Source organism: Telopea speciosissima, chromosome 4 (assembly GCF_018873765.1).
Source record: "Telopea speciosissima isolate NSW1024214 ecotype Mountain lineage chromosome 4, Tspe_v1, whole genome shotgun sequence".
NCBI lineage: Eukaryota > Viridiplantae > Streptophyta > Magnoliopsida > Proteales > Proteaceae > Telopea > Telopea speciosissima.
The window spans coordinates 55,240,442-55,268,279 of record NC_057919.1 but is presented as its reverse complement, the minus strand read 5'-3'; the positions used below and the strand labels follow the sequence as shown (position 1 = coordinate 55,268,279).

Genomic DNA, 27,838 nt, shown 5'->3' with positions numbered 1-27,838 from the left:
ATGGTGATGGTGATGGTGATGACCCTGCTGGTGGTGATGCCGGTGGTACTGGTGGTGGTGGTAGTGGCATGCAGAGTAGTGGTTATTATGATGATCGTCATAAGGGGATGCGCGAGCAATACCAGCATGAAGTGGGAACGTGGGAGGACCCTGTGCGTTTTCACAGGTGAGTCTCAGTTTACACATGCCACACAAGATCAAGACCATGGTGGCCACAGAAAAACGTACAAAAGAAGGACGGGTCGCAAACACAACCAACCTCAGCATAATGACACAGAGTATGAACACCATGCTAGCAAGTTTTGGAAGCATGAGTATGGATACTGGTAGTGAGCATCAGTCGTGGCATTCATCTCAACAACCACATCATCACTATGATTATGGCTAGGAGAGCATTGGTTCTGAATATAGTGCCTACGGTTAGTTTGGTCAGTCAACACATGAGTATGACTATCAAAGCATTGGGTCTGGCATTGGGCCCACATTCCCAATCCCATACATTCCTTAATATGACAGTAGCAGAAGCAGTGGATCTCACACTTCATGGCAACCGTCTGACGCCAGGAGAGCACCGGTTCTGAATATAGTGCCTATGGTTAGTTTGTCCAGTCAACACATGAGTATGACTATCAAAGCACTGGGTCTGGGATTGGGCCCACATTCCCAATCCCATACATTCCTCAATATGATAGTAGCCGAAGCAGTGGATCTCACACTTCATGGCAACCGTCTCACGCCACTGTGCAATAGCTATACCCTAGGATAGGGGCCTTACTATATGTGGATGACAACTCTTATATGAATGTTGTGGAGAACTATATGCAACAGTGGAGCAACAATATGTCATAGGAAGACTATGTGGGACAAGTGGGGAATGAATATGTCATTCAATCTCATTTTATGTGATGATAGTTGTAACTTGTAACATTGTTAAACTTAAGCAATTTGATGTATCACTTATTCACTTTAACATTTGTAATGCTTATTAAGTTGTTTTACTATTAATTGAATGTTTTGCTAGCTTTCTATTACTAAATTATGTCATTAATGTATATAGTATGGTATTTTAGTACATCGTCACCTACGAACTTAGGGTCCGATGTAAAAGTCCTATTTGGACTTTGTCTTTTCAAAATTTGATAATGTCATTGTGTTTAAATGGCCTAAAATAGGCTGAATACCAACTTTCAGACCCAAAAGAGGTCTAAAACCCACCGAGATGGGCTTCCAAGTCGGAAAAAAAAAAATACACAAACTCGTCGAGATCTCGGCTCGACTCGATTTTGGGCTGGGCCGAGATGGCTCCGAGACCCGAGTTTTCAAACCTTGAGTACAGCAGCCAGAAGTAGAACGCCTATCATCAGGAGACCCAGCCCAAATCTGCATCTGTATATGTTTCCACCTTTATGTGTCCATAAGGAGAAACCGCAATTCCTTTTCCAGAAGAAGATTTCAAATATCTCAACACTCTGTGGACAACATCCATATGTGTAGAGTAGGGGTCATGCATATACTGCCTTACCAAACTTACTGCAAAAGCAATATCAGGACGAGTGTGGAACAAGTAAATCAAACATCCTACCAGTCTCTGGTAGTACTCTCTATCAACAGGTTCCCCTTCTTTAGACCGAAGGTGGCAATTAGGCTCTACAGGAGTGCCAGTTGGCTTACATCCCAACATACTTGTCTCAGATAATAAGTCCATGGTGTACTTTCTTTGGGATAAAGAGATTCCTTTGTTAGAGTAGGCAACCTCAATACCCAAAAATACCTAAGCTTTCCCAGATCTTTGATCTCAAACGCAGTACCCAGAAATTTCTTCAAAGCATCAATCTCCTCCTGGCTGCTCCTTATGATGACAATGTCATCAACATATACTATTCATTGTCACATATGTGGTAGTCCTTTAAATAAAGAGTGTGTGAACTGCATTGCTTTGCTTGAACCCAATGGAAACCATAACTTTGTGGAACCTACCGAACCATGCCCTAGGAGATTGCTTCAATCCATAAAGAGCTCAATTGAGCTTACACACCTTTCCCTGAGTCTTCTGAGAATCAAAACCTGGTGCAATATCCATGTAGACTTCTTCAGCCAATTCACCATGCAAAAACGCATTTTTCACATCAAGTTGGAATAAGTTCCAACCCTAATTTACAGCATTAGACAGGAGAACTCTCACAGTATTCATCTTAGCTACTGGAGCTAACGTCTCTTGATAATCAATCCCATATGTCTGGGTAAAGCCTCTAGCAAACAGCCTGGCTTTATATCTCTCAATACTTCCATCAGCCTTGTGTTTGACAGCAAATACCCATTTACACCCTACGGCTCTCTTTCCCGGTGGAAGCTGAACCAAATCCCACATGTTATTTTTGCCAAAGGCTCTCATCTTTTCCTCTATAGCTTGTTTCCAATCCGAATGTACTACTGCCTCCTGCCAGGAGTTAGGAAGAGAAACCGAGGATAGGGAAGCAAGAAAGGTCTGGAAACTAGGAGACAATGAGTCATAAGAAACCACATTAGAAATCGGGTGATGAGTGTAACTACGTTTACCTTTCCTAACAGCAATAGGAAGGTCTAGAGTAGGATCACAAGGAGGAACAGATGGAAGCTTACCAGGGGGTTCAGAGTTAGTAGAACTTGGAACCGTTTCAGGTCAATCTTATAGGAAAGATGGTAGTAGGGCTGTTCTGGTCGAGCTTTCTCTTCCTGGCATATAAATTGAAGTGACACATCTCCCTGAACCATTTTCTCCTTCCCTGACTGAATGGTAGTTTCATTAGGCATAGGAGACACAGGAGTCTCCCCCTGAACAGGAACCTCACTTTGGCTTTGCACCTGTTCCTGATTAGTAACCCCATCCTCAAGAACATCTTCTTTTTCCCATGGTGGATCCATAGGAACTTGAAGGACCTCTTCCTGGTGGACAGACTCCCCCTGAAGAGGGACAGGGTAGAAAGGAACATCTTCCTGGAAAAAACATCCATGGAAACAAAAAAATTTCGAGAAGAAGGATGGTAACATTTATAACCTTTTTGGGTAGCAGAGTAGCCCAAAAAAACATCTAAGACCCCGAGGATATAGTTTCCCATAGACATGGTGATTACGAACAAAAGCAACACAGCCAAAGACTCTAGTAGGTATAGGAAAGGTGACAGTACCAAGAAGAGTTTCAATGGGACTCTTATTATTTAGGATACGAGAAGGCATCCTATTAATGAGAAAAGCAGTAGTGGTAACAGCACCGCCACAAAACCGAACAGGAACATGCATAGCAGACATAATGGACCTAGCAACCTCAAGAAGGTGACGTTTTTTCTCTCTGCCACTCCATTTTGAGGTGGAGTATCAACATAGGATGTTTGATGGATAATCCCATGGGCAGAAAAATAGGACTGAAATGTCCCAACCGAGTACTCAATACCATTATCAAACCGAAGAATTCTGATTTTAGCATCAAACTGAGTAGAAACCATATGGTGAAAATGCTGAAATATAAAAAACACATCACTTTTTTGTTACATTAAATAAACCCAAGTTATACAATTAAAGCAATCAATAAAAGTCACAAACCATCTATAACCAGAAGAAGATACCACACGGGCAGGGCCCCACACATCAGAATAAATTAATTCAAAAGGAACCATACTACGATTATTCGACATAGGATAGATATTTCGAGTTTGCTTTACAAGAATGCAAGCATCACAATGAAAATTATTCAAATTATATAACTTAGTAAAACTAGGAAATAAACTAGAAAGATTCTTAAGGGTGGGTGTCCCAAACGACAGTGCCAAATGTGCAAATCAGCAAGGGCTTTCGAAGCAAGTCCAGAGAGAGAAGCCACAATAGAGAACGTAGTAGGAGGCTGCCCTAACAAGTACAAGCCACCTTCCATCTTACCACATGCAATCGTACTGCTCGTTTCCAAGTCCTGAAATACACAGTGAGAAGGAAAGAAAATTACCTGACAATTCAGCTCACGTGTAATACTACTAATGGATAACAGGTTAGTTGAAAAATGGGGAACATGAAGAACAAAAGATAAGGAAAGGGAAGGAGAACAGTGAACAACACCCTTGCCAGATATAGGAGAAAAAGAACCATTAGCAACACTTTATGGTTACCAGCTAATGGAAAATACTGAGAAAAAATTTTAGGAGAACTCATAATGTGATCAGTAGTCCCCCGAGTTAATGATCCAAGAAAAAGATTTGACAGAGGAACTATGACCACAAAATGAAATACCTGTGGAAGGACTGTCAAAGGAAGAGGCAGTTGTGGCAGAGGTAACACTGGCATGGGCCGAAGGTACTGAAGTTGTAGATTCCAGCCTTGACATCAAACTCCGTAAGTGACTCATCTCATCAGTAGAGAGAGGTAATGTAGAGGAACCATCCTCAGAGATGGACTAGTGGGCAGCAGTACCTTCAGTGCATGGCTGACCATATCCACGAGGCTCAGGTGGATGACTATGAAGTTTCCAACAACGATCCTTGGTGTGGCGTTCCTTCCCACAGTAGTCACACTTCACAGGAGGGCGACCAGATGGAGCAGTAGGACTACGATTCTGGACCACAGATGCACCAGCCAAGGAGAGGAGAACCCCCTTACAGGGAGCCGTATAAGGGGCAGCACGCTTCACGGGTGGAGGATGCACCATAGCATCACATCGGCTTTCTTCAGAGGCCACAATAGATAGGCCTGTGCAAGAGATGGGAAAGGTTCCTTATTCCAGACATGCGTATGAATGGGATCATACTATATATTCAGTCCCACCAAAAAATCATACACCTGGAGCTTTTCTTCCCATTGGCGGTAGGCAATAGTGTCAGCCTGACACATAGTAGTAAACTTCCTATAGAAATCCAAGGTTTGCCAGATACCACTCATAGCATTATACTACTGGCTCAGAGTAAGATCCTTCTGTTCCATCTTATGAATCTTCCGACGGAGTTCATAGCACTGGGCAGCATTACCAACCTTAGAATAAGTTTTCGTGGCAACACTCCATACATCGGCAGCAATCTCCAACAGAAGATAACTCTGGGAAATAGTAGGATCAATCGAGCTAAGAAGAAAAGACATCATAAGACACTCATCAAGATCCCATTTATCTTGGGCCTTCACTGTAGCAGTTGGACGAACAGAGGTACCTATGAGATGGCGTTTCAAATCATGGGAACCAACAGCAAGTGAAACACACCTCGACCACATGAGGTAATTATTGCCATCAAGTTTAACAGAGTTGGTCTGGAAGGAAGGGAAATCCTTCTCACGGTTCACAGAGGACCCTCCTTGTCCTGATTAAATGGCAGAATTTTCTTTGTCAGACATGGCCGCAGAGAAAGGCAAAAAAAAAATCACAAGGCTTCACTCAAAGAAGCAGCACATAACAAATCCCCAAAAAAATGGGAGATTTAAGACATAATAAAAGCAAAGAGCCCTTGGGGGGATACACTCACCACCAAGGGAGGCCGAAAGAGAGAGGCAGGGAAGGAAAACCCTGCGGCTTTGGCTGTAGAGGTGGAAAAAAAAGAGGCAGGCGGAAAAGAGGTAAAGGGAAAAACGAGAAAAAAAAAAGGTGGAGGGAGGTGGGGCTGTAGTCTCGCGACAAGAGAGAGGGACGCGAGAAGGGAGAGAGGAGGTGGAAGGGGTGGTGGAGGCAAAAAAGTGGGAGGCGGAAGTGGTGGTGCTGCTGCTGCTGCTAGGGTGGTGGTGCTGCGATTGGGTGGGAGGTGGCTGTTTTTTGAATCTCAAACATAACCCAAAGCCCTAGGTCGATTTCCCTTTGCTCTGGATACCATGATGAAATCTAGAAAATTAAGGAGAATGACTTGTGTCAATGAGACACAAGCCAACTTTATTTATAATGAGGAATAGAAAATTCTAGAATGAGTACAAGACCAAAATACCCCTATTAACAATTATACCCTTGTCCCATATTACAACAATAATATATATTGAAGCTTAATGGGAGATCACTCACAAGGTGTGACTCCCGAGTCACACATCATCTTCCTCTCTCTCTCTCTTGCCGTCCTCTGTTTTTCTCTTTCTTTTTCTCATATTGTTTCACATGGTATCAGAGCTATAGGCACAGTTACAGCTCTCTTTGTTTGTCTTCTCTTTTCTTAAGCCTAGTATTAGAATTGAAGTGTTCGTGCAAAGTTGAAGGTTTTGCGGATTCTCCTATTTTTTGTTTCAAGGGGTGCAATACCCTATGTTGTGTTTTGGGACTTTTTAGAGACTAGTTCTTCTTCTAAATTAAGAACTAGGTCTCTCTTTGTGTTTCTGAGTGATTGATGGATGAAGATTGCATTGGAAGCTGAAGAACAAAAATCGGCAGCATCTGTCAGGGTTTGAGATTGATATTTTCCCAGGGTGAGAAAACAATTTTTTGGACTCTCTGTTTTATTGGCTGGAGTTTTTGGTGTACTGGAATTTTCGGAAGCTACTATGGCAGCAGAATTTTACATGGATCACCAACTTTTGAGATCGATTTTTGTCAGGGTCTCTATCAAAATCCATTTTTGTCAGGGTTTTTGAGGATCGAATTTTCCAGATTTTTCACATCCTATTTTTTCTGCAATTTTCCTCTATCAATTGGGCTGTGAATAATGTCTGACAACTCAAAAACTGTGATGACTGAAGTTTAAACTTCCTCCTCCAATCATATTACTGAAAAGAAATTGCAGGGGATCACCAACTTTCAACAATGGAAGAAATTGTGAAATTGGTTCTGACCGGATGTGATCAGCATGATCACTTGTTCAAGATTAAACCTGATGATGACCCATTGTGGGATACTATTGATGCTAGAATCTTGGGACAGATGTTGAATTCTATGGAGAACCAAATTGTTGATTTGGTGACACATATTGACACTGTCAAGGAGTTGTGGGAGTACCTTAATGTTCTGTGTTAACAAAACAATATTGAGAGAATGGCTAGAATAATCGATGTGATTATTCAGCCCTTTTATTTATAACTTTCATACAAGCAATGAAGTTCCATAAATAACCCTGTATAGCCGACCATGATAGCTATAGGGAAATACAAGGAGAAAAATACAGAAATATACCAAAACTACCCTTATAATATCGGATAATATAACTCAACACTCCCCCTCAAGTTAGGGCATAGATATCACACATGCCCAACTTGACTAGACTAGGATGAAACAACTTCCCACTCAACCCTTTGGTGAAGACATCAGGCAATTGATCTCCAGACTTCACAAAAGGGATACAAATCTGGCCATTCTCTAACTTCTCCTTGATGAAGTGTCTGTCGATCTCCACATGCTTGGTACGGTCATGCTGCACTGGATTGTGGGCAATGCTAATTGCTGCTTTCTTGTCACAGTACAGCATCATTGAAAGATGAACTGAACCACGGATATCAAGGAGTAAACTATGAAGCCATAATAACTCACATATGCCCTAGGCCATAGCACGGAATTCAGCTTCAGCACTAGACCTTGCCACAAGATTTTGTTTTTTACTCCGCCATGTGACCAGATTTCCTCCAACAAAAGTACAATAGCCTGAAGTAGACTTCCTATCAGGATTACCACCCCAGTCAGCATCTGTGTAAGCCTCAATGCAAAGATGGTCATGAGGAGACAAAAGGATCCCTTTTCCTGGAGCTGATTTTAAGTAATGGAGAATACAAAGAACAGCAGCCATGTGAGCAGAATAAGGATCATGCATGAATTGGCTTACTAGGCTCACAGCAACAGCAATATTTGGTCTGGTGTGGGAGAGATAAATCAGTTTTCCCACCAATCGTTGATATCTGCCCTTATCAACAGGTTCACCATCCTTCTCTTGCAGACGAGTAGTAGCTTCTAAAGGAGTGTCACAAGAATGACAACCAAGCAAACCAGTCTCTGATAGTAAATCTAAAACATACTTTCTTTGGGAGAGGAAGATGCCTTTGGGAGAACGGGCAACTTCAATACCAAGAAAATATCGTAGTTGTCCTAGATCTTTTATGTCAAATTCTCGTCCCAAAAAAGTCTTCAGGTGAGAAACTTCATCTGCATCATTACCAGTCACAACTATGTGATCAACATAAACTATAAGAAGAGTGACCTTTTCTCCCTTTCGCTTGATGAACAGAGTGTGATCAGCATTACTCTGTTTGTATCCACAGGAGACCATGGCTTTATGAAACCTACCAAACCATGCCCGTGGAGATTGCTTCAACCCATATAGTGCCCGTTTTAGCCTACAAACTTTCCCATGGGTCTTGTCAGAAGAAAAACCTGGAGGAACTTCCATATAAACCTCCTCTTCCAATTCTCCATGAAGGAATGTATTTTTGACATCCAATTGCTATAGGTCCCAACCAAGGTTGACAGCACAAGACAGTAAGACCCGGACAGTGTTCAACTTTGCAACTGGGGCAAATGTCTCCTGGTAGTCGATCCCATAAGTCTGAGTAAAGCCCTTGGCCACAAGCCTGGCTTTATATCTATCCACTATTCCATCTGGCTTCTGCTTGACAACAAATACCCATTTGCACCCGACTGGTTTCTTACCCAAAGGAAGAACAACTAGCTTCCATGTCTCATTTTTAAATAAGGCCATCATTTCTTCCATCATGGCTGCTTTCCACTTTGGATCTGTAATCACCTTCTGCCATTTCTGAGGAATAGAAACAGAGGAGAGAGAAGAAACAAATGCACGATAGGAAGGAGATAAAGCATCATAGGAAACAACATTGGAGATGGGGTATTGGGTACATGACCTAACACCTTTACGAACAGCAATAGGTAAGTCAAGAGAAGGATCCTTACCAGATTATGTAGCAGGGTCTGAATCTAGATCAAGTGCAAACGATTGTAGAGGTAGTATGGTGGTGGTGGTGGTAGTCTCAACTTGTCCTCTGTGCTCCCGGGTATAGACTTTATCAACAGGGATATGACTGACTGGTCTACCCTCCCCCTGATGGGGAACTACTGTCGGGGCTGAAGTTACAGAGAGCTCCCCCTGAATAGGAGCCGTAAGAATAGCAAACACATCTTCAAAACCTGGACCATGCTCCCCCTAAAGAGGTGTCTGAGAATAATACGCCAAGGACTCATGGAAGACAATATCCATGGAGACAAAAGTACGTCTAGTAGGTGGATGATAACACTTGTATCCTTTCTGGGTCGCAGAGTAGCCCAGAATAATATACCGAATGCTCCGTGGATCAAATTTCCCATGAGGATGATGATTGCGAACATAGCAAACACAACCAAACACTTTGGGGGGGAACCACAAAGGAGGAGGAACCCTGGAGGAGGTCAACTGGGGAACGACCATCAAGGACATGGGTAGGTACACGGTTGATGAGATAAGCAGCGGTAAGAATGGCTTCACTCCAGTAATGGGAAGGAACCTGCCGTGCAAACATAATGGCCCGGGCCACCTCAAGGAGATATCGATTTTTCCTTTCAGCAACCCCATTCTGGGCAGGTGTGTCAACACAGCTGGTCTAATGGACAATACCATGTTCAGCTAAATAAAGTTGGAACTGACCTACCATGTATTCTCTGCCATTATCACTTCGTAAAATTTTCAAGGTGGCATTGAATTGGGTCTGAACCATATGATGAAACAACTGAAAATAGCGGAAGACTTCACTTTTATGGCTCATCATGTATACCCAGATGACACGAGTATAACAATCAATGAAGGACACAAACCATCTATGACCAGAAATGGAAGTACAACAGGCAGGGCCCCACACATCAGAATGAACCAAAGCAAAAGGAGACTCACTTCTTTTATGTAATGAAGAATAACTGGAACGAGTCTGTTTGGCCAAAACACAAGCCTCACATAAAAACTCATTCCTATTACATTGCTTAATCAAGTTGGGAAACAAAAGAGCTAAAGTACTAAGGGATGGGTGACCAAGCCGACAGTGCCAGAGATGAAGTTCAGGTGATGAGGTGGACTGTAAATGATGAGCTCAAGAGGAAGCCGAATGCAAAATAGAAGGCTGACTCGTGTCAAGTAAGTAGAGACCACCTTGCATCTTACCACCCCCAATCGTGCGCCCCGTCTCCAGATCTCGTATGACACAATGAGATTATGAGAAGGGAAAAAAGTCAGTTTGCAGTTCAGATCTCTAGTAAGACTACTAATAGAGAGAAGGTTGCTAGAAAATGAGGGAACATGCAAAACAGATTTTAAGGAAAGGGTAGGAGAGCAGCGTATGGAACCCTTTCCATTAATAGGAGAAAGAGAACCATTAGCCACGCGAACACTGTCTTTGCCAAGAGATGGAGAATAAAGGTAAAACACATGGGAGGAGCCAGTCATGTGGTCAGTGGCACCGGAGTCTATAATCCAAGGAGTCAAGGACTGGATACAGCCGATGCACACAGGCTACTGACTGGAATACCTTGAGGCAAAGTGAAACCAGGATGGGCAGCAGGTGCAGATGCCGTAGTAGGGGCAGCGGAAGAGGCCTGTAGCATGCGACGGAAAGCTAGAAGCTCATCCTGAGTAAGCCCAATGTCAAAGGAAGGGGCAGCAACAGCAGTGGTAGGAGAATCAGCCAGATGAGCCTTGGGTTTAGACTTCCCACGGCCTTTCCGATCTTCAAAATCAGCAGGCTTCCCATGGAGCTTCCAGCATTGAGCCTTAGTATGATATAGCTTGTTGCAGTGTTCACACGTCACAGGCCCTTTGGGGTCAGCAGTACCACCATCAGTAGTGGTAATAAAAGGAGCACCGGAAGCAGCCTGCAAGGCAAAGCGATCAACAACAGACGAATGCAACATAGCAGTGCGACGAGATTCCTCATTATGAACCAAGGCAAAGGCCTGCTCTAGAGTGGGAAAAGGAGATTGGCCAAGCACTTGCACCCGAATAGGGTCATACTCCATATTTAGGCCAGCCAAAAAATCATAGACACGTATTTTGTCAACATGTTTGCGATAGGCAGCCAGATTAGTAGCAGTAGAGGGCTGATAGTCGGAGTAATGATCCAATTGTTGTCACAGGTTTTTGAGGGCAGCATAGTATTTGGAGACGGAGAGCTCCTGTTGAGTAGTCGCATTAGCTTTCTTGCGAATCTCATAGACCTATGCATCATTCTCAGTGCGACCATAAGTCTCTTTGGCGCCATTCCATATAGTAAGGGCTGTGTCCAGAAGAAGAAAATTGTCGGAGATGTCCCTTTGCATAGAATGGATCAAGTAGGACATAACCATTGCATCATTAGACAACCATTTGTCAAGCTGAGAACCCTCTTCCTCAGGTTTTTTTGTTGTCCCAAGAATATGGCCAATAAGGCCAAGGCCAGCTATTGTCAAATAGGTAGACCTCGACCACTTTAGGTAGTTGGAGCCATCAAGTTTGATAGGTGCAGCAAGGGGAAGAAATTCTGTTTGGGGCTTGCCATCAATCCCAGAAGAGGCTGAAGAAGAATCAGATCCAGTCATCGCAGCAGGCAACCAAGTCACTCAACAAAGGATTAAAAGGTGCAACCAGCCAAAGGACTCCAAAAATCTGGAACCGAGAAGGGGGGGAATGCGACCCCTATAGAAGATGGCTGAATTGGAGCAAAAAATCCCAGATATGAAGGCTGGGAATGAAGCTGAATGAAGGCAGCAAGGATGCCAAGCAATTGCAGCAGAAACAAGCAGCCCAACCCAGATATCGAATAGTGTCAGGGTTTTGAAAAAAAAACCTGAGAAGAGAGATCGATAAGAGGTAGGGTGGAGGGCAGCAGCTAGATCATAATGATCACCTCATTAGTGCTGCCCTGATGGGAGAAGGAGAACCAAAAAGGAGAGAAGAAGAGAAGAAAAAAATTTGAAGGGAGGGTGGTGGGTTTTGAAAACCTAGATCAGAGAATAATTGGCTCTGATGCCATGTTAACAAAACAGTATTGAAGGAATAGCTAGAATAATCGATGTGATTATTCAGCCCTTGTATTTATAACTTTCATAAAAGCAATGAAGTTACATAAATAACCCTGTATAGCCGACCATGATAGCTATAGGGAAATAAAAGGAGAAAAATACAGAAATATACCAAAACTACCCTTATAATATCGGGTAATATAACTCAACATTCTATAGTCTAGACAAAACAATCTTTCTCGCATTTATAATCTGTCTCAAGAGTTCTATAGGGCTGATCGAAAGGGTCGTCCTTTGACCCAATAATTTGCTGATTTCAAGAGGACTACTCCAGTTGACACATCGGCTTTGGTCTCTTTTCCACCCACCCGTGGGCCCAATAGTGGGGCTGGTAATAGTGTTGGTGGTCGTCAAAGTGGGGCTGGTTCTGGTAAACCACCTCCTTTGGGTACTCAGGGTGCTTCTGATAGTTCCACCTTGGTGAAGACTTGTCACCATTATGGTCGCTCAGGACATATCCAACATTTCTGTTGGAAACTTCATGGCAAACCACCTCAACAACAATTTGACAACTCTGCTACTACTATTGAGACTTCTATTTCTACATCTCCACAACCTGAGGGTAACACCGTGAAGATGCCTGATGAGGAGTATGCTTGTTTTACCCAGTTTCAGATTTCTCAGTCATCCCAGCCTCAGCTGCCACCTTTGTTCAGACAAGTAATGCCACTGCATGTCTTTTGGCTGCTACTTCTCGTCCCTGGATCATTGATTCAGGGGCTTCGGATCATATGACTGATGTCTCAGGTATATTTTCCTCCTTCCAAAAATCATCTTCCAATGTTACTTTTGTTACAACATCAGAATATAAAAACCAACAGTAGGGAGAGAGAAGAGAAGAAGAGAAGCTATAGAGAGAGCTCACAGGCGATACCTGCTCTTCTCTCCCAGATCTTATTTATAATAAAAAAGGATAAAGATTACAGCCAACACTTTCCTAATTAGAATAGGAAAGAAATAAAATAGAAAGTCTCCTAGAGAAACAGAAAGTAAACTTCCTAAAACAAAAAAGGAACCTAAAAGGAAACTAAATATTCCACGATAGGACTCCTTCTATCGTGGTTTACATAGGAGGGCCACAGATATCATATCTTAACACTCCCCCTCAAGCTGGAGCATATAAATCACCCATGCCCAGCTTGACACAATTCTTCCGGAACATCGAACCAAACAAGGGCTTGGTAAACAGGTCGCCAAGCTGATCTGCGGAGGAGACAAAAGGTGTGGAGATGAGCTTCTTCATAACAGCATCTCTCACAAAATGATAGTCAACTTCGATGTGATTGGTCCTCTCCTGAAACAAAAGATTGCTTGCAATGTAGATGGCAGCTTGGTTATCACAAAACATCTTCATGGGAGTTGAAACGGGAAACCTAACTCTTGTAACATTGATTTCAACCACATTAGTTGCGCTGTAGTATGGGCCATAGCTCAATATTCAGCCTCAGCACTAGATCTAGCCATAGTAGACTGTTTTTTGTTTCGCCAAGTGACTAGATTTCTGCCAACAAAGGTGCAGTAGCCATAGTGGACCTCCTATCACCAACAGAACAAGCCCAATCAGCATCAAAGAACCCCATCAGATCTACTCTCTGATGTGATGTATAAACCAGTCCCTTCCTAGTGCTCCTTTCAGATATCGTAGAATACGGCAAGCAGCCACCCAGTGAGGTTTCATGGGAGACTGCATAAATTGGCTAATGACACCAATTGCAAGAGATATGTCCGAGTAACAGTCAAATACATAAGTTTACCCACCAACCTCCTGTATTGATGTACATCTTCAAGATCTTCACCATCATCAACCTCTAGCTTGTGATGAGGATCCATGGGAGTATCAGCTGGCTTAGAGGCAAGCATACTTGTTTTGGACAAAAAGATCCAGTACATATTTCTGCTGGGACAGGCTGATTCTTTTTTTACTGCGCAACACTTCGATTCCAAGAAAATAACGGAGAGGACCTAGATCCTTCATATGAAAATGCTGATGTACATAAGACTTAAGTTCTTAGATCCTTCACTTAACTAGCACAACAACCTTGGAATCCTTGCGTCGAATTTAATTAAGGTGACTACTTAATTATCAAACCAAGCTTTAGGTGACTGCTTTAGCCCATATATAGCTTTATGTAACTTGCACACCCTAGTAGAATTTTTCCCCTGAGCAACATATCCTGGAGGTTGCTCCATGTAAACTTCCTCTTGGAGGTCACCATAAAGGAAGGCGTTATTGATATCCATCTGGTAAAGTGGCCAACTCAAATTAACAGCCACAAAAATGAGAACTCGCACGGAATTCAGACGAGCAACAGGAGAGAACATTTTAAAGTAGTCAACACCGTAAGTCTGAGTATACCCTTTGGCAACAAGACGGGCTTTAAGACGTTCAATCAAACCATCATGATTGTATTTCATAGTATAGACCCAACGACATTTTACAGTATCTTTCCCTGGAGGTAAATCCACCAAAGTCCAAGTTCCACGAAACAATAAGGCATCCATTTCAGTATCCATAGCCAACTTCCAGCCAGAGTGAGAGGAAGCCTCAGAAAGAGAACGGGGAATAGGATTAGTAGATAAGGAAAAAGCAAAGTTGTGAAAAGGAGAAGGGAGAGATATTGTTATTACAGGAGATGATGTTCCTAGTATTGAGAACACCAAAACCTCAACAACTAAAGTTGTGTTAGAATTTGGGCTAACACGGTGTAGTAGTGATCATTCGGTATTTTTCCGCCGTTCTGATGTAGTGACAATATTCTTTGTGGTTTATGCAGATGATATAGCTATTGCAGGAGATGATGTTCCTAGTATTGAGAACTTGAAGGTACATTTGCAGCAAAAGTTTTAGACCAAGGATCTGGAAAAGTTGAAGTATTTTTTGGGTGTGGAAGTGGCTTAGTTGAAGAAAGGGATTTTGCTGTCACAACGAAAGTATGTTCTTGATCTTCTTTCAGAGCCAGGGATATTGGGTGTTAAACCTCTAGATACCCCCATGGATCCCAATTTAAAGCTTATGGTTGATGATGGTGATATTTTAGGTGATCCTGAGAAGTATCGGAGGCTAGTTGAAAATTTGAATTATCTAACAGTGACTCGGCCTAACATTGCCTTTCCTGTTAGTGTGGCGAGCCAATTCTTATCTGCTCCTTGGACATCTCACTGGGAAGCAGCTGTGCGTATCTTGCGATACCTCAAAAAGGCTCTTGGACATGGTCTCCTCTATAGTGACCATGGCCATGGGCAGATAGAGGGTTTTTCAGATGGTCATTAGGTAGGATCTCTGGCTGACAGAAGGTCGCCTATAGGTTATTGTACATTTGTTGGAGGGAACCTGGTGTCTTGGAAGAGCAAGAAATAGACAGTAGTTGCTCGTTCCAATGCAGAGTCAGAGTATAGGGCTATGGCACACGCTACTTTTAAGTTAATATGGGTGAAACAGTTACTAACTAAACATGGGTTTATTAATGATTCTCCGATGCAACTGTGGTGTGATAATCAAGTTGCGGTCCACATTGCTTCAAATTCTGTGTTTCATGAAAGAACCAAACACATTGAGGTTGACTGTCATTTTGTTCGAGAAAAGCTGCAATAAGGGCTGATTTCTCCTTGTCATGTCCGTACAAGAGAGCAACTTGCATATGTATTTATGAAGTCTTTGGGGAGCGTAAGAGTGGATTATATTTGTAACAAGCTCGGCATGATTAACAGCTATGCTCCAGCTTGAGGGGGAGTGTTATTGGTATTAATGTAAGTGTCGGTATTAGCTCCTAGTGCTAATACCGAGATAGGTGAGAAGGGTAGTTTAGGTAGAGTTTGTTATTTATTTTTTATTCTCTTTTCCTGTTTTGCCCTTACTGATAATATATTGAAGATTAGTGGGAGATCACACACAAGGTGTGACTCCCGAGTTGCACATCATCTTCCTCTCTCTCTCTCTCTCTCTCTTGGCTTCCTCTGTTTTCTCTTTCTTTTTCTCATATTGTTTCACAGGAATAAAGCCTTTTCTGCAATTAGTGACTGGATCCTATATTCATATAGAAGAATTCGTCATCTGAACTAAGTTTGGTTTAATAAAGCAAGAAACAAACATCAAAGACAAGAATGTTCCCAAAGGAAGCATGTCAGGAATTCAGGTCCTTCCACAAGTGCACAACATCTCAGAACTTTAGAAGGTCTAAAAACTATTAAAAACTCCTTAAAATGAAGCATCAATTCTTCTGGAGAGGTTAAGGATCTATTCTCGGAGTTTATAGGAACACTTGAAGTAGGCAATTCTTTAGTTACTTATTAAGCATGTAATCCCTCCAAAGAACCAGTAGTTGGCCAATGCTGGCCAATGCTACTTTCACATAGCAAGACTTCCTAAGCAACAATATCCTTTTGCATGGGCCTCCATTTGAGGCAACAACGGCACAGCCAACTCATTGGGCAAATCAAGCGTCTTCAGGCCTTTATTCAATTTTCGTTCTTTGGGAAAGGAAACAATAGAAACTTCATTAAATTTAAAGGTATACGCTTTTATTGTCCTACAGGACTCTCTTATAAATTTTTTATTTCAGAAAATTATTTTTCCACTTATTTGACAAAAAAGGGAAAAAGCTAGCAAATCGTTAGTCAAACCCAAAATAAAATGGACCCAAAAAAAAGGATTATTGACTGTTTTTGTGTCTCCACAGTTTGGTCCAATACCCCCCCCCCCGACCAATCAGATTAATTATCGACCATAAGATTGTAAACTACACCTTGGTATTCAGCAAGCAGGTTCCTAGTGGAAGACAAGAATATTTTTTTAATCATCTTTGGCATTGATAATAAAATAAGAGTATAAGGGCACCATTACTAGGTTTTTTGGGTACTAGCAGCACCATTGGATCATGTAGATATATCTTTGGATCTACATACCATTGACTTTCTTAAGCAATAATCATTGAGAAACAACAACAACAACTCAGCCTTATCCCAACTAAATGGGGTCAGATGCATGGATCAAATTACAGATACAGCAGAGCTGCTGCAGTATATAGTTTGCAAACAGTGTAGTTACCTTGAAATGCAAGTCAAGCTTATGGATCTTATGTTCATAAAGACAGACAACAGCAGAGATGGTTCACAAACTGATCAGAATATACACATAAGAGGAACTGTTTGTCCTAACCTTTCAGAGTGATTGTATATTTGCAATAGTTCTTCAGTAGAAGACCTTGTACCTCTTACCACATTAATTGCTCCAGTGGCCATGATTCCTATGCCAAAATGTTTTTTTCAAATATAAGAATAAAGTACCAAAGATTTCATTAAGAATAAAATATGCCCAATTTAAATCCAACTACATCATATGAATTGGACCTACAGAAAGACTAACAATTTTCGTTGCTTTGTCACAAGAAAAGTACATTTCACTATTTCAGACCAATTAAGGTTCCAGCAATAAAATGTTTACACCAAAAAAAAATCAAAGAAGATGACTTCAGAATACCTTGATCAGCTACAAGCCACCTGCATGAATTGTCTGCAAAAAGGGCAAGCTTTTCATCTGGTTTCAGCCCAACGACTCTAAGACCTTCAGAGAATTCCACAATCTGCTGCTTGAGCTGCCAGGTCACAAGGAAAATGGATTTCAAAACAACCTATTGAGAAAACTTAAAAACTTGTTACATTACCATCCATGCAGTTCAATCCAAAACAAACTAAAATGAAATTAGAAACTGTTTGTGAATATATTGAGAGATCAATACAGAAAATATTTTGAGCATCTTTGAGCATAAGTTCACTAAAAACACAACAGACTGAAAATACAATGACACTAGATGGCCAGTTACCTAAAAGACAAATCCAACAATTACCATCAGATCAAAGAATATAGTTACATGGATCCAGCCAAGTACATTTGCCTTACGGGAGAACAAAGGGAATGCTCTAATATTTTTACAACCACGAGATGGCACTAGTACAACAGTTAGTGATTCATTGGAATTTTATGCATAACTTGATTGTCAGTGACTTAGCCATCACAGGTTTCATCAACATTGTCGGTCTTCCAGCCCACTAGTAGCTTTCCAGATGTGAACTAATACATTCCTTCCTTCACATAGATGTTGGAAAGCTATACCCAAGAATGGCACATAGAAATTATGGGAACCAGGTCAGCTTGGGGTTCTTCACTTTATATAGTTACATGTTAGGACACAATAAAAAGAACATGCTGAAGACAACCAATCTAACTGACTCAACACCTAAAACCCTTGTAAAAGTTATAAAAGTTGCAAAACTACACTCCTTTACCCCCACTAAAATCCCATAAAATCCCAAATCCTAGCAAGCCCAAGCTCATGAACTGCTGAGAATCAGTTATGGAAATACCCACGCATCCAAAAGTCAATTATAGATCCTTATAACTTGCTCCTTTTTTTCTTTTCGATAAATTCAAATAACTTGGTGTTAGAGTTCACGTAAAACGTGTATTTAGGGTACTTTGCTGTTATCATGTATCGTATTTTTAGCCTTTCGCCTCAGTAAAGCTTAATGTGGATGGAGCTTGTAGAGGTAATCCAGGAGTTGGCGGGGGTGGAGGGGTAATCAGGGATAAGGAGGGTGTTGTGTTAGCAGCCTTCTCAAATTTCTATGGTGTTTACATAAATTCGATTGCTGAGCTAAGAGCTCTGAGAGATGGTTTGAAACTGTGCCAAGATTTAAGTCTTAAGGAGTTTCTGGTTAATTTGGATTCTACTTCCATGGTTAGAATGGTAAATCTCAAAAAGTGTAACCTTTGGAGAGGATGGTACTGGTTCCAGGAAATCATGGCCCTAATTGGTTCTACTCGGCCTCTGATTTCCTTTGCATATAGGGAAAGTAACAGGGCAGCTGACTGGATGGAAAATCTAGCATGTGACTCAGGTTCTTCCATCGTGCACCAGTCTGGAAGCCAGCCACCAGGGTAGCTGCAGCGTATTCTTCGGGAAGACAGAGTTGGCTTGCCAGTCTTAAGAAAGTAGTGTATAGGCTTTTCCCTACATGATTGTTTGGGGTTGGGTCCAGATTAGAGTTGAGAGGTTTGCTCTTTTGGGTCGGGGTAAGGTGGTACATCCCCCACTTGTATTCTTTATTCATTTTTGAATATTAATAAAATTTCAGGGGCTGGCCCGGGTCCCAGGTAATATTTGGGTTAAAAAAAAGACAAAAACAAATGTATCGTATTTTCACCTTTTACCTCCCTAGGCTCTCTTATGTTAGTATGCAGGGTATTTATGTAATTCGACATTGTATAAGCAAGTCAATATAGGGGAGAGAAATTGATTCTCTCCCCAAGCATTCAACGTACACTCTTTTCTGTCTTCTTATTCTGCTCCTCCTCCTTCATCCTCCTCTCCTCTTTTCTTACTCTCTACCTGTTAATAGAACACGATTAGATGTAATGCTTGAGTGAGTAATGATCACCCCAAGCTCTTCTATTTATAATATTGAAAAGAGAGGACAGAATTACAAATAGGCGATGTGGGACTAAAACCCACATAGCCGACTAAACAACTTAAGAATAAAAAGGATAAATATACCCTTTCGGGTTTGACTACTCCCCTCAAGTTGGTGCATAGATATCACACATGCCCAACTTGACCAAATTAGGACGAAACATCTTTCCACTCAATCCTTTAGTGAAGATATCAGCAAGATGATCACTCGACTTCACAAAAGGTACACAAATCTGTCCACTTTCCAACTTTTCCTTAATGAAGTGCCTGTCAATCTCCACATGCTTGGTACGGTAATGTTGTACTGGATTGTGGGCAATGCCGATTGCAGCTTTGTTGTCACAGTACAACATCATTGGACAATGAACAGAACCACTAAGATCTTGGAGTAAACTTTGAAGCCACAATAACTCACAGATTCGTTGAGCCATAGCACGGAATTCTTCAACACTGGATCTTGCCACTACATTCTGTTTTTTACTATGCCATGTGACAAGATTACCTCCAACAAACGTGCAATACCCTAAAGTAGATTTCCGATCAGGATTACCACCCCAGTCCGCATCTTTGTAAGCTTCAATATGAAGATGATCATGCAGGGACAAGAGAATTCCTTTTCCTGGAGCTGACTTCAAGTAGTGAAGAATACGAAGAACAGCATCCAAATGGTTGGAGTAGGGATCATCCATGAATTGACTAACAAGGCTTACCGCAAATGCAATGTTTGGTCTTGTATGAGAGAGATAGATCAATTGGAAAGGAGTGGAATTGTGGTTTTAGGCGTGGGGCGCACGTTTAGCTCTGGTGGCACATGATTAGAATCCTTCTCTTTCACGTGGTGCTTAGGGCATGGCGATTCCTCCTTCTCGGGAGGAACGCCCCCCTTGATCCTTGCTTTGGGGCCTCCGCCAGTGGGGTCAGGCTCCCCTCTTTCGCTGATGTGGTGGCCAGATCAATGGTTGTCCCTCCTGTCGACGTGGAGCTCAGGAAACCTTCAACTTATTTTGGAGAACCGGCGGTGTTCTTTACTAGAGAGGAGATTGAACGATTGGAGATGGCCTTCTCGTCGGCGCTGATCACTAAATGCAGCGCTGGATGGCCCTCACTGTTTACGGTCAAGGAGCATCTTCATAAGAATTTCTTCCTGCAAGGAGACGTAATGGTTTCCTCACTTGATCCGCGCGATGTTCTTCTTCGTTTTTTATCCCAAGGGGACTTCGTCAAGGTTTGGCTGAAGCAACAGACTCACGTCAAGGGCTCCCTGCTGCGCTTCATGAAGTGGACGTCAGAGTTTGTCTTAGGCTGGGAATCTCCTCTTGCGCCCATCTGGGTTTCCCTGCCTAGGTTGCCGGTTAACTTGTTTCAAGGGAATTTCCTGGCGTCAATTACGGGTGCGATTGGGAAGCTACTGAAAGTGGATGGTGCCACGGTGAATTGCACGTGAACGGTGGAGGCTCGATTTTGTGTGGAGGTGGACCTGAGGGCTTCGCTGCCTTCGAAGGTCTGGATTGGCTGTGGGGCAGTGGGTTTTCACCAGAAGGTTGCGTATGAGCGATTGCCACCGTACTATGGGAGGTGTTCAAAGATTGGACACGCCGCGGAGGTTTGCAGGGCTGGGCAGAGAAAGAAAACTACTGTCGACCCTTCTGTGGTTGGGTGTGGTGGTTCTAGGGGAGGTGATGAGGCCGCCGGGCTCCATGAGAGTGGTAGAGATGGCGATAGAGTGTTTATCCCAACAGGAGAGGGCTCGTCGAGTGATCGCACTGGGCAAAGCAGAGATGCGACTAGCAGGGTTTTGCTGAGAAGGGGTGGGCGATGGAAGCCAACAGTGAGCCCGACAGCTGCTCCCCGTGAGGCAGAGACTGCAGTGGCTGACCACGACAGTCGTGCAGTTCAGGCAGTGGTTGCTGCCCAAACCGAAGGGGGAGAGGGGGTGTTGACGGTGGTGGGTGCTGCTGTCCAAGAGGTGGAAGGCGTAGCTGCTTTTTAGTCCTTAGAAGAGGGAGAAATCCCCTGCGACATTGTTGAGCTGGACCGGGCAGAGGAGGGTAATGACAGAGCCTTGGTGCTGGTTGCGCCACCTCAGGTGAGGAAGGTGCGTGGAAGAGCCCTTAATGCGGTTCTTGAGGGCGGCAGTGTTAGCTTTGACTGTTCGCAGTCAACGGAGGAGCATGTGAGGCCTTTCTTTCTAAACAAGGACCTGGCAAAGCGCACCAGGGATGATTCACACATGACTACACCGGCTAGCCCCACGTTGGGCAGAAGTGCTCTACTGGAAAGCTTCAAGAAATTTAATGCCTCAATAGAGGACAGAATGCGCAGAATGTTTGACAAATTGGGTGAGGATTGTAGGGTCTCTGAACATGCGGGGGCTCGTGCAGCGAGGCAGCTGAAGTAGATGTCCTCTCGAGCTGCTTTACTTAGTACAGCGCAGGTATACAAAAGAAAGAAAATCAGAAAAGCCAAGCGGGGTAGGCCAGCAAGGGAGGGAACTGGTCAGCATGTCACGAGATCCATGAGATCAGTAGAGACCTCTCTCAACGTCTCTAAATGAACTGCTTATTTTGGAACGCATGGGGGATTGGAAACAAGCCTACCTCGAGAAGGCTAGAAACTCTGGTAAGCCAACATCAAATGGATATTGTTGCGATTGCAGAACCTAAGGCGCAGGCCTCTAAGGCACACTTGATTTTACGAAGGGTTGGGTTAGATTCAGTGCATGTCCTAAACAGGCTGTGGGTGTTCTGGAGGGCCTCGTTGCAGGTGACAGTGATGGAGGAGCATCGGCAGTTCGTCACTTTATGGTGTGTGGATTCAGGTGGGGGGAGCTTCATTATCACTTTTGTTCATGGCCTTTATTCGGCGATGGAGAGACGGGAGATGTGGACCAGGCTAGAGGTGTTCTCCAGAACCTTTACTTACCCGTGGGCGGTAGGGGGTAATTTTAATGTTGTTGCTTCCCCAACGGAGAAGGCGGGTGGGAGACCTGCCTGTTCGATTTCCCTAGAGGAGTTTGGGAGTTTTGTCAGTGGTGTTGGCCTTCTGGATGCGGGTTTCTCGAGTAGCGTTTTTACCTAGTCAAACAACCATGTTGGAACTAGGAGAGTTATGGCCAGATTTGACCGGTTCTTAGTTAATGCGGAGTGGGCTGGTGCTTTCCCCAGGTGTGATGTCACTCATCTCAATAGGACCTGCTCTGATCATGCTCCTATTTGGATGTCTTTTGCTGCTGTCCGCGAAGGCTCCTGGTCGCCTTTTAAATTCCAACAAATGTGGCTACTCCATCCGGACTTTATGGAATTTTTCAGGAACCAGTGGATTAAACCGGTCTATGGTTCGCCGCTTTGGTGTTGTTCCTAAAGCTTCAAGACCTTCAACGAGCTCTCCGTGGCTGGAATAGGGAAGTGTTAGGGAATATCCATCAGAAGGTAAAGGATGCAGAAGATATTGTTAGCAGGGCAGAAGCGGAATCGGACCGGTGTAACAGTGCTGAGTCCAGGGGGGATCTGGAGGAGGCCAGAAATGCTCTACAGGGGTTGCTACTGCAGGAGGAGATCTTTTGGAGACAGAAATCGAGGGTGAACTTGCTAAAGGAGGGGGACCAGAACACGAAGTTCTTTCATTCCATGGTGAATGTCAGAAGGAGGTCGGCGGGCATCAGCAAAATCAGGGGAAATGATGGTGAGTGGATTTCTGACTTAGATGCGGTTCAGGCTGAGGCAATGCGGCATTTCTCAGGGATATTTACGTCTCAGGGCTGTATGGTTGATGAGGGTCTACTGTCGCTGATTCCCAAAATTGTGACCGAGTCTGATAACTCCTCTCTGCTGTTAACTCCCTCGGAGGAGGAGGTGCAAAAGGCTGTTTTTGCTCTGTCCGGGGACAATGCACAGGGCCCAGATGGTTTTTCAGGGGTTTTCTTCACGGCCTACTGGGAGGTGGTAGGCAGCGATGTCTGGGCTGCAGTGAAGGACTTCTTTGTGGGTAGTGCCCTTCCTAGAAGTTTTACCTCTGCCAACCTTGTGCTTATTCCAAAGAAAGACAACCCGGAGGTAAGGGCTGACTTTTGGCCCATTAATCTCTGCAATTTTTCCCACAAAATCCGTGCAAAGATCATTACTTCCAGGTTGGCAGGGCTACTCCCATCTTTAGTGGCAGAGGAGCAAGGGGCGTTTGTGCAAGGAAGATGCATGCATGACAATATAGCCATGGTTCAGGAGGTGACTCAAGACTTGAATTGGAAGACAAGGGGTGGCAACGTGATTCTCAAACTGGACATGGCTAAGGCCTATGACCGGCTGGAATGGAAGTTCCTTTGGTTGGTCCTCTCTTGGTTTAGCTTTGGAGACGAGTGGATTTCTTTAATAAGGAAGACAGTGGAGAACTGCTGGTTTTCTATAGTGATGGGGGGCAGGCAGTCCGGATTCTTTAAATCCTCCAGGGGGGAGGGGCAGGGGGACCCTCTCTGTGAAACCCGCAAAAAAAAAAAAAAAAAAAAAAACACTTTTGAAACCTGTGTAATTTCAGGTTCTGGTTCGCGCCCTTGGTTATGGAGGATTCCAGGGAATCTTCCCATCTTGTTCTTCTGGAGTCAGTGGACCCCAATGGAACCCCGCACCGAAGCTACCTGTGTCGGATCTACTGGCTGGACAGCATGCAGAACCTCTCCCTTAATTAAATTCGATGTAAGTATAATTTAAATGTACTTATATAGTGTTTTGTACAACCAAATAGAATTTGTGGGGTATTTTAGTCAAATTGCCTCTGTGGGACCCACTTCCCCAGTGGGGAATCCTGTTCCTAACAGTTACCCGTATTCGGATTATCCCTGATGTCGTCCGACATCACTTTATGATTAGAATAAAGCAATAAAAACAGGATTTTGGTTATAAACAACTTTGAAAATCAGTTTTAGAAATGATTAATACCCAAATGACCAAGCTACCCCTTAGTGTTTAAGTACCATATATATATATATATACTCTACTCTTACTATTCACAAATCACATTTTACAAACTAAGGGAAACGAATTCTGTCTTGGAGAACAAGAAAGAAGAAGAAAGAAGAAGAAAGAAGAAAAGAGAAGAAAAAGAAGGGGCTGTACATAGTGCTGTACTCCTATACCTGAAATTGAGTATTTGGGACTGAAATTGGGTCCTTGTTGCACACACCAAGGCTGTTGTCTACTGATTTCAGGTAAGCTCTGAGAATCCCTGCTGTTTCCATCTCCTCCTCTAAATTTGATCTAATTTCAGCCTAGACTATGCCTAAATAGATTTCTGCCATTAAGGCTTTTAATCCAAGCTTAAACAGTGGAAGTTCCACCTAATTTCTTACTGTTTAGTGCTATTTGGGTTCAGCCATACATAAATCTTCATGGTTGTCCCTCAATTGAGCTCAATTGCTGACTCTAATGGCCATTACATCAACCCTAGATATGAAATTTAGATTTAATTGATAAAAATCCCAACAATTGAGTTGATTATTCAAATTAATTAATAAGGTTAGTTGGACCCACCTTAATCTTAACTTAAAACACCAAATTAGGGCCATGCATGCCAAGATCTGGCCATTTCAGGCAAAATCCCCAATTTCGGCCATTGAGCCGGATGCTGTTGCAGGCCCAGGGGCGGTTGACCGGCTCCCTGGAAATCTACATCCGGCTCCTCTTTTTGGTACCCTTATGACCATGCCCTATGGGATTTGACCTTGGGCCATCACTGAACCTAATGGATGCTGTTTTTGCATTCTGTATAAGTCTGTTTCTGCTGTTCTCTATCAGTTCTACTGATTTCTTGGAGGGTTAATCGGGTTAGGCTAAGCTACACTACAGGTAAGGGAACTTTGAACTTAATTTGGGCGTGTTTGTCATCTTAATTTGTTGTTATGCTGCATGCCATATCATGCATCATTGAAACTACTCTGATGTATATAGTTTCTTAGCTTGTGTTTTGATGCATTAGAATGCATATGATTTAGGCTGCACATTAGCATATTGCATTGCATTGCATTGATGTTATTATTATTGTGAATTGTTGATGGTGGAATTCAGTACTCTAATTCAGCTGATCATACTTGTATCATCATGAATAGATTGCACTGGGCTAGGTTGTTATTCATTACCCAGTACTACGCCCCTTACCAACAAGGGGAGAGGTGTTGGACAACCCGTGGTAGGTCCGATGTGTTAGTTCCGGGATGCCATCTTCTACCCCATGTAAGCGTGCGTACTCCGCTGTGGGAATAAACAGACAGGGTTGGTCTTTGGGGGTCTGTCGGGGTCCGATGTGTTAGTTCCGGAACTGGCGGGTCCCTACCGTGGTAGAATGGTTTCGCTCGGGTGACCGAAGGGTTAGTTCCGGGACCGAGGTTAGCATCTACCACCAGTAGTACTTAAACCTCATGAGACTTAGCATCTCTGTTAGGACCTTACTAGATTAAGTCATGCATCATAAATTTTATATGTATGTATTCCCTTACTGGGCTTAGTGGAGAGCTCACCCCTGTGGATATCCTTATTTTTCAGGTGATTTAGTTACTTTTACTGATAGATTTGCAGCACTGGAGTTTGAAGTGCACGATAGTTCGTGCGCACGTGATGATTACGCAATCTCCTGATCTTGGCCTGACAGTCCAGGCTACTTCCCCACTCTTTTATACTTTATAAACACTTTGTATAGCTATAGTATAGTTTCTTGTGTAGTTTTACCTTCTGGTACTTTTATGAACTGTATAGTTGTATCACAAGCTTTATCCTTTATATATATGAAATATCACTTAGACTTCTCTTACTAATGATGTTACTTCTATTATTTAAATTGTTTCCGCTGTCTCTGATTCCTGTATTTGTGAGATAATGATTGTAAATAGGGTACTACACTTGCGATCCTAGGGGGATTGGTTGGATGTCAGTGACATCCAGTCTCTCCTGGCCCTTAAGCACCAGGCCGGGGTGTGACACTCTCTCCCCTGCTCTGTTTATTCTGGCGGAAGAGGTTCTAAGCAGGGGTTTAAAAGGGCTATTCGTAGATGGTCATGCAGCGTTTTATAGACTCCCGAGAAGGTGCCCTGGGGTCTCTCATAACCTCTCAAGCAAATTATGGGGTTCATTGGAAGATATGAAGGCTTTTCAGGACAGCTCGTTAATAGGCAAAAAAGACGTTTTGTTTTGGGGGGACAAAGCCTCAGCGGCTGCTACCCGTATGGTTGGGGTGGTCAGTGGCTTCTCCAGGAGGTCGCTCCCTATCACTTACTTGGGAGCTCCCCTCCACTTAGGTAGACTCAGAATTTGTTACTTTGATGGGCTGGTGGAGAAGATCAGGGGCAAAGTGGCAGGTTGGAAAGGAAGGTTATTGTCCTTCGGAGGTCGTGTAACGTTTCTAAGGCATATGCTCTCTTCTATGTCGATTCATGTTCTGACCACACTGAATCCGCCTGAAGTGGTTCTTCGAAGGATTTATGGGATTTTTGCTGATTTCCTCTGGGGTAGCTCAGAATGGGGTAATCGCAAACACTGGGTGAATTGGCAGAAGGTTTGTAGGCTGCTGGAGAAAGGAGGGCTGGGAATACAGCTCCTTGAGGACGTAGGCCTCTCCCTTAGGCTTAAAGGCCTTTGGAAAGCTTTGTCAGAGCGGTCGCTATGGAGTGGTCTCTTCAAAGCCAAGTACTTTAAAAATTTACATGCGTCGCTGGCAGGAATGCCAGGGAATGGATCTAAAACTTGGTGTAACACATTGAAGTTTAAGGGTTTCATGATGGAGAGGTCAAGGTGGCTCCTTGGGGCTGGCAATATATCCTTTTGGCTTGATAACTGGGTGGGGGTTGGCCCCTTGATCGATTTTGTTGACAATGGCCTGCTTGTCAACCTGGAGCTATGTGTGACGGATGTGGTGGATGAGGAGGGAAACTGGAGGGAGGACATTTTAAGCCTCATTGATTCTGAGGCAGTCAGAAACAACATCACCCTGGGAAACTTTGTGCTTTCGGACAGAGACGACGTCATGGTGTGGTCCCCTGCTAGTGATGGCCTTTTCTCTACAAGGTCGGCTTGGAACGAGGTCCGATAGGGTTATCCAAGAGCTTCCTTCGCTAAATGGGTCTGGTGTCAAGCGCTGCCCCCAAAAGTAGCTTTCTTTTCTTGGCAACTTCTTATAGGCAAGATCCCCACCGATGATTCTCTTATGGCTCTCAGTATCCCCCTAGCATCAAGATGCAACTATTGTGGACAGCCAAGGAGGGAAACTACGGATCACTGCTTGGGTTCTGGAGGTACGGCTTCTAAGGTTTGGGTTTTCTTCTCTCGGCTTTTGGACATTCCTTTTCTGCCCTCTCAGGATGTCAGAAGTCGGGTGGCACTCTAGCATGAGTCAGCGGGCTGCAAGAACCTCAATGACTACATAATAGGGATTTTGCCTGCTTTGATTATTTGGGAGC

The 27,838-nt window shown here is 43.4% G+C and overlaps 1 protein-coding gene across 1 annotated transcript in view; it reads right to left on the bottom strand.

Moving 5' to 3' along the window:
• The window catches only part of LOC122658913 (probable acyl-activating enzyme 16, chloroplastic), a 169,905-nt gene that overhangs the window by 111,274 nt on the left and 30,793 nt on the right, over positions 1-27,838 (bottom strand). Inside the window, exons 3-4 of the mRNA XM_043854067.1 lie at positions 17,415-17,529; positions 17,094-17,181 (exon numbers count right to left, since the gene is read on the bottom strand). Coding sequence (XP_043710002.1) covers positions 17,094-17,181; positions 17,415-17,529 — 203 coding nt within the window. The remainder of the gene's footprint in view (positions 1-17,093; positions 17,182-17,414; positions 17,530-27,838) is intronic.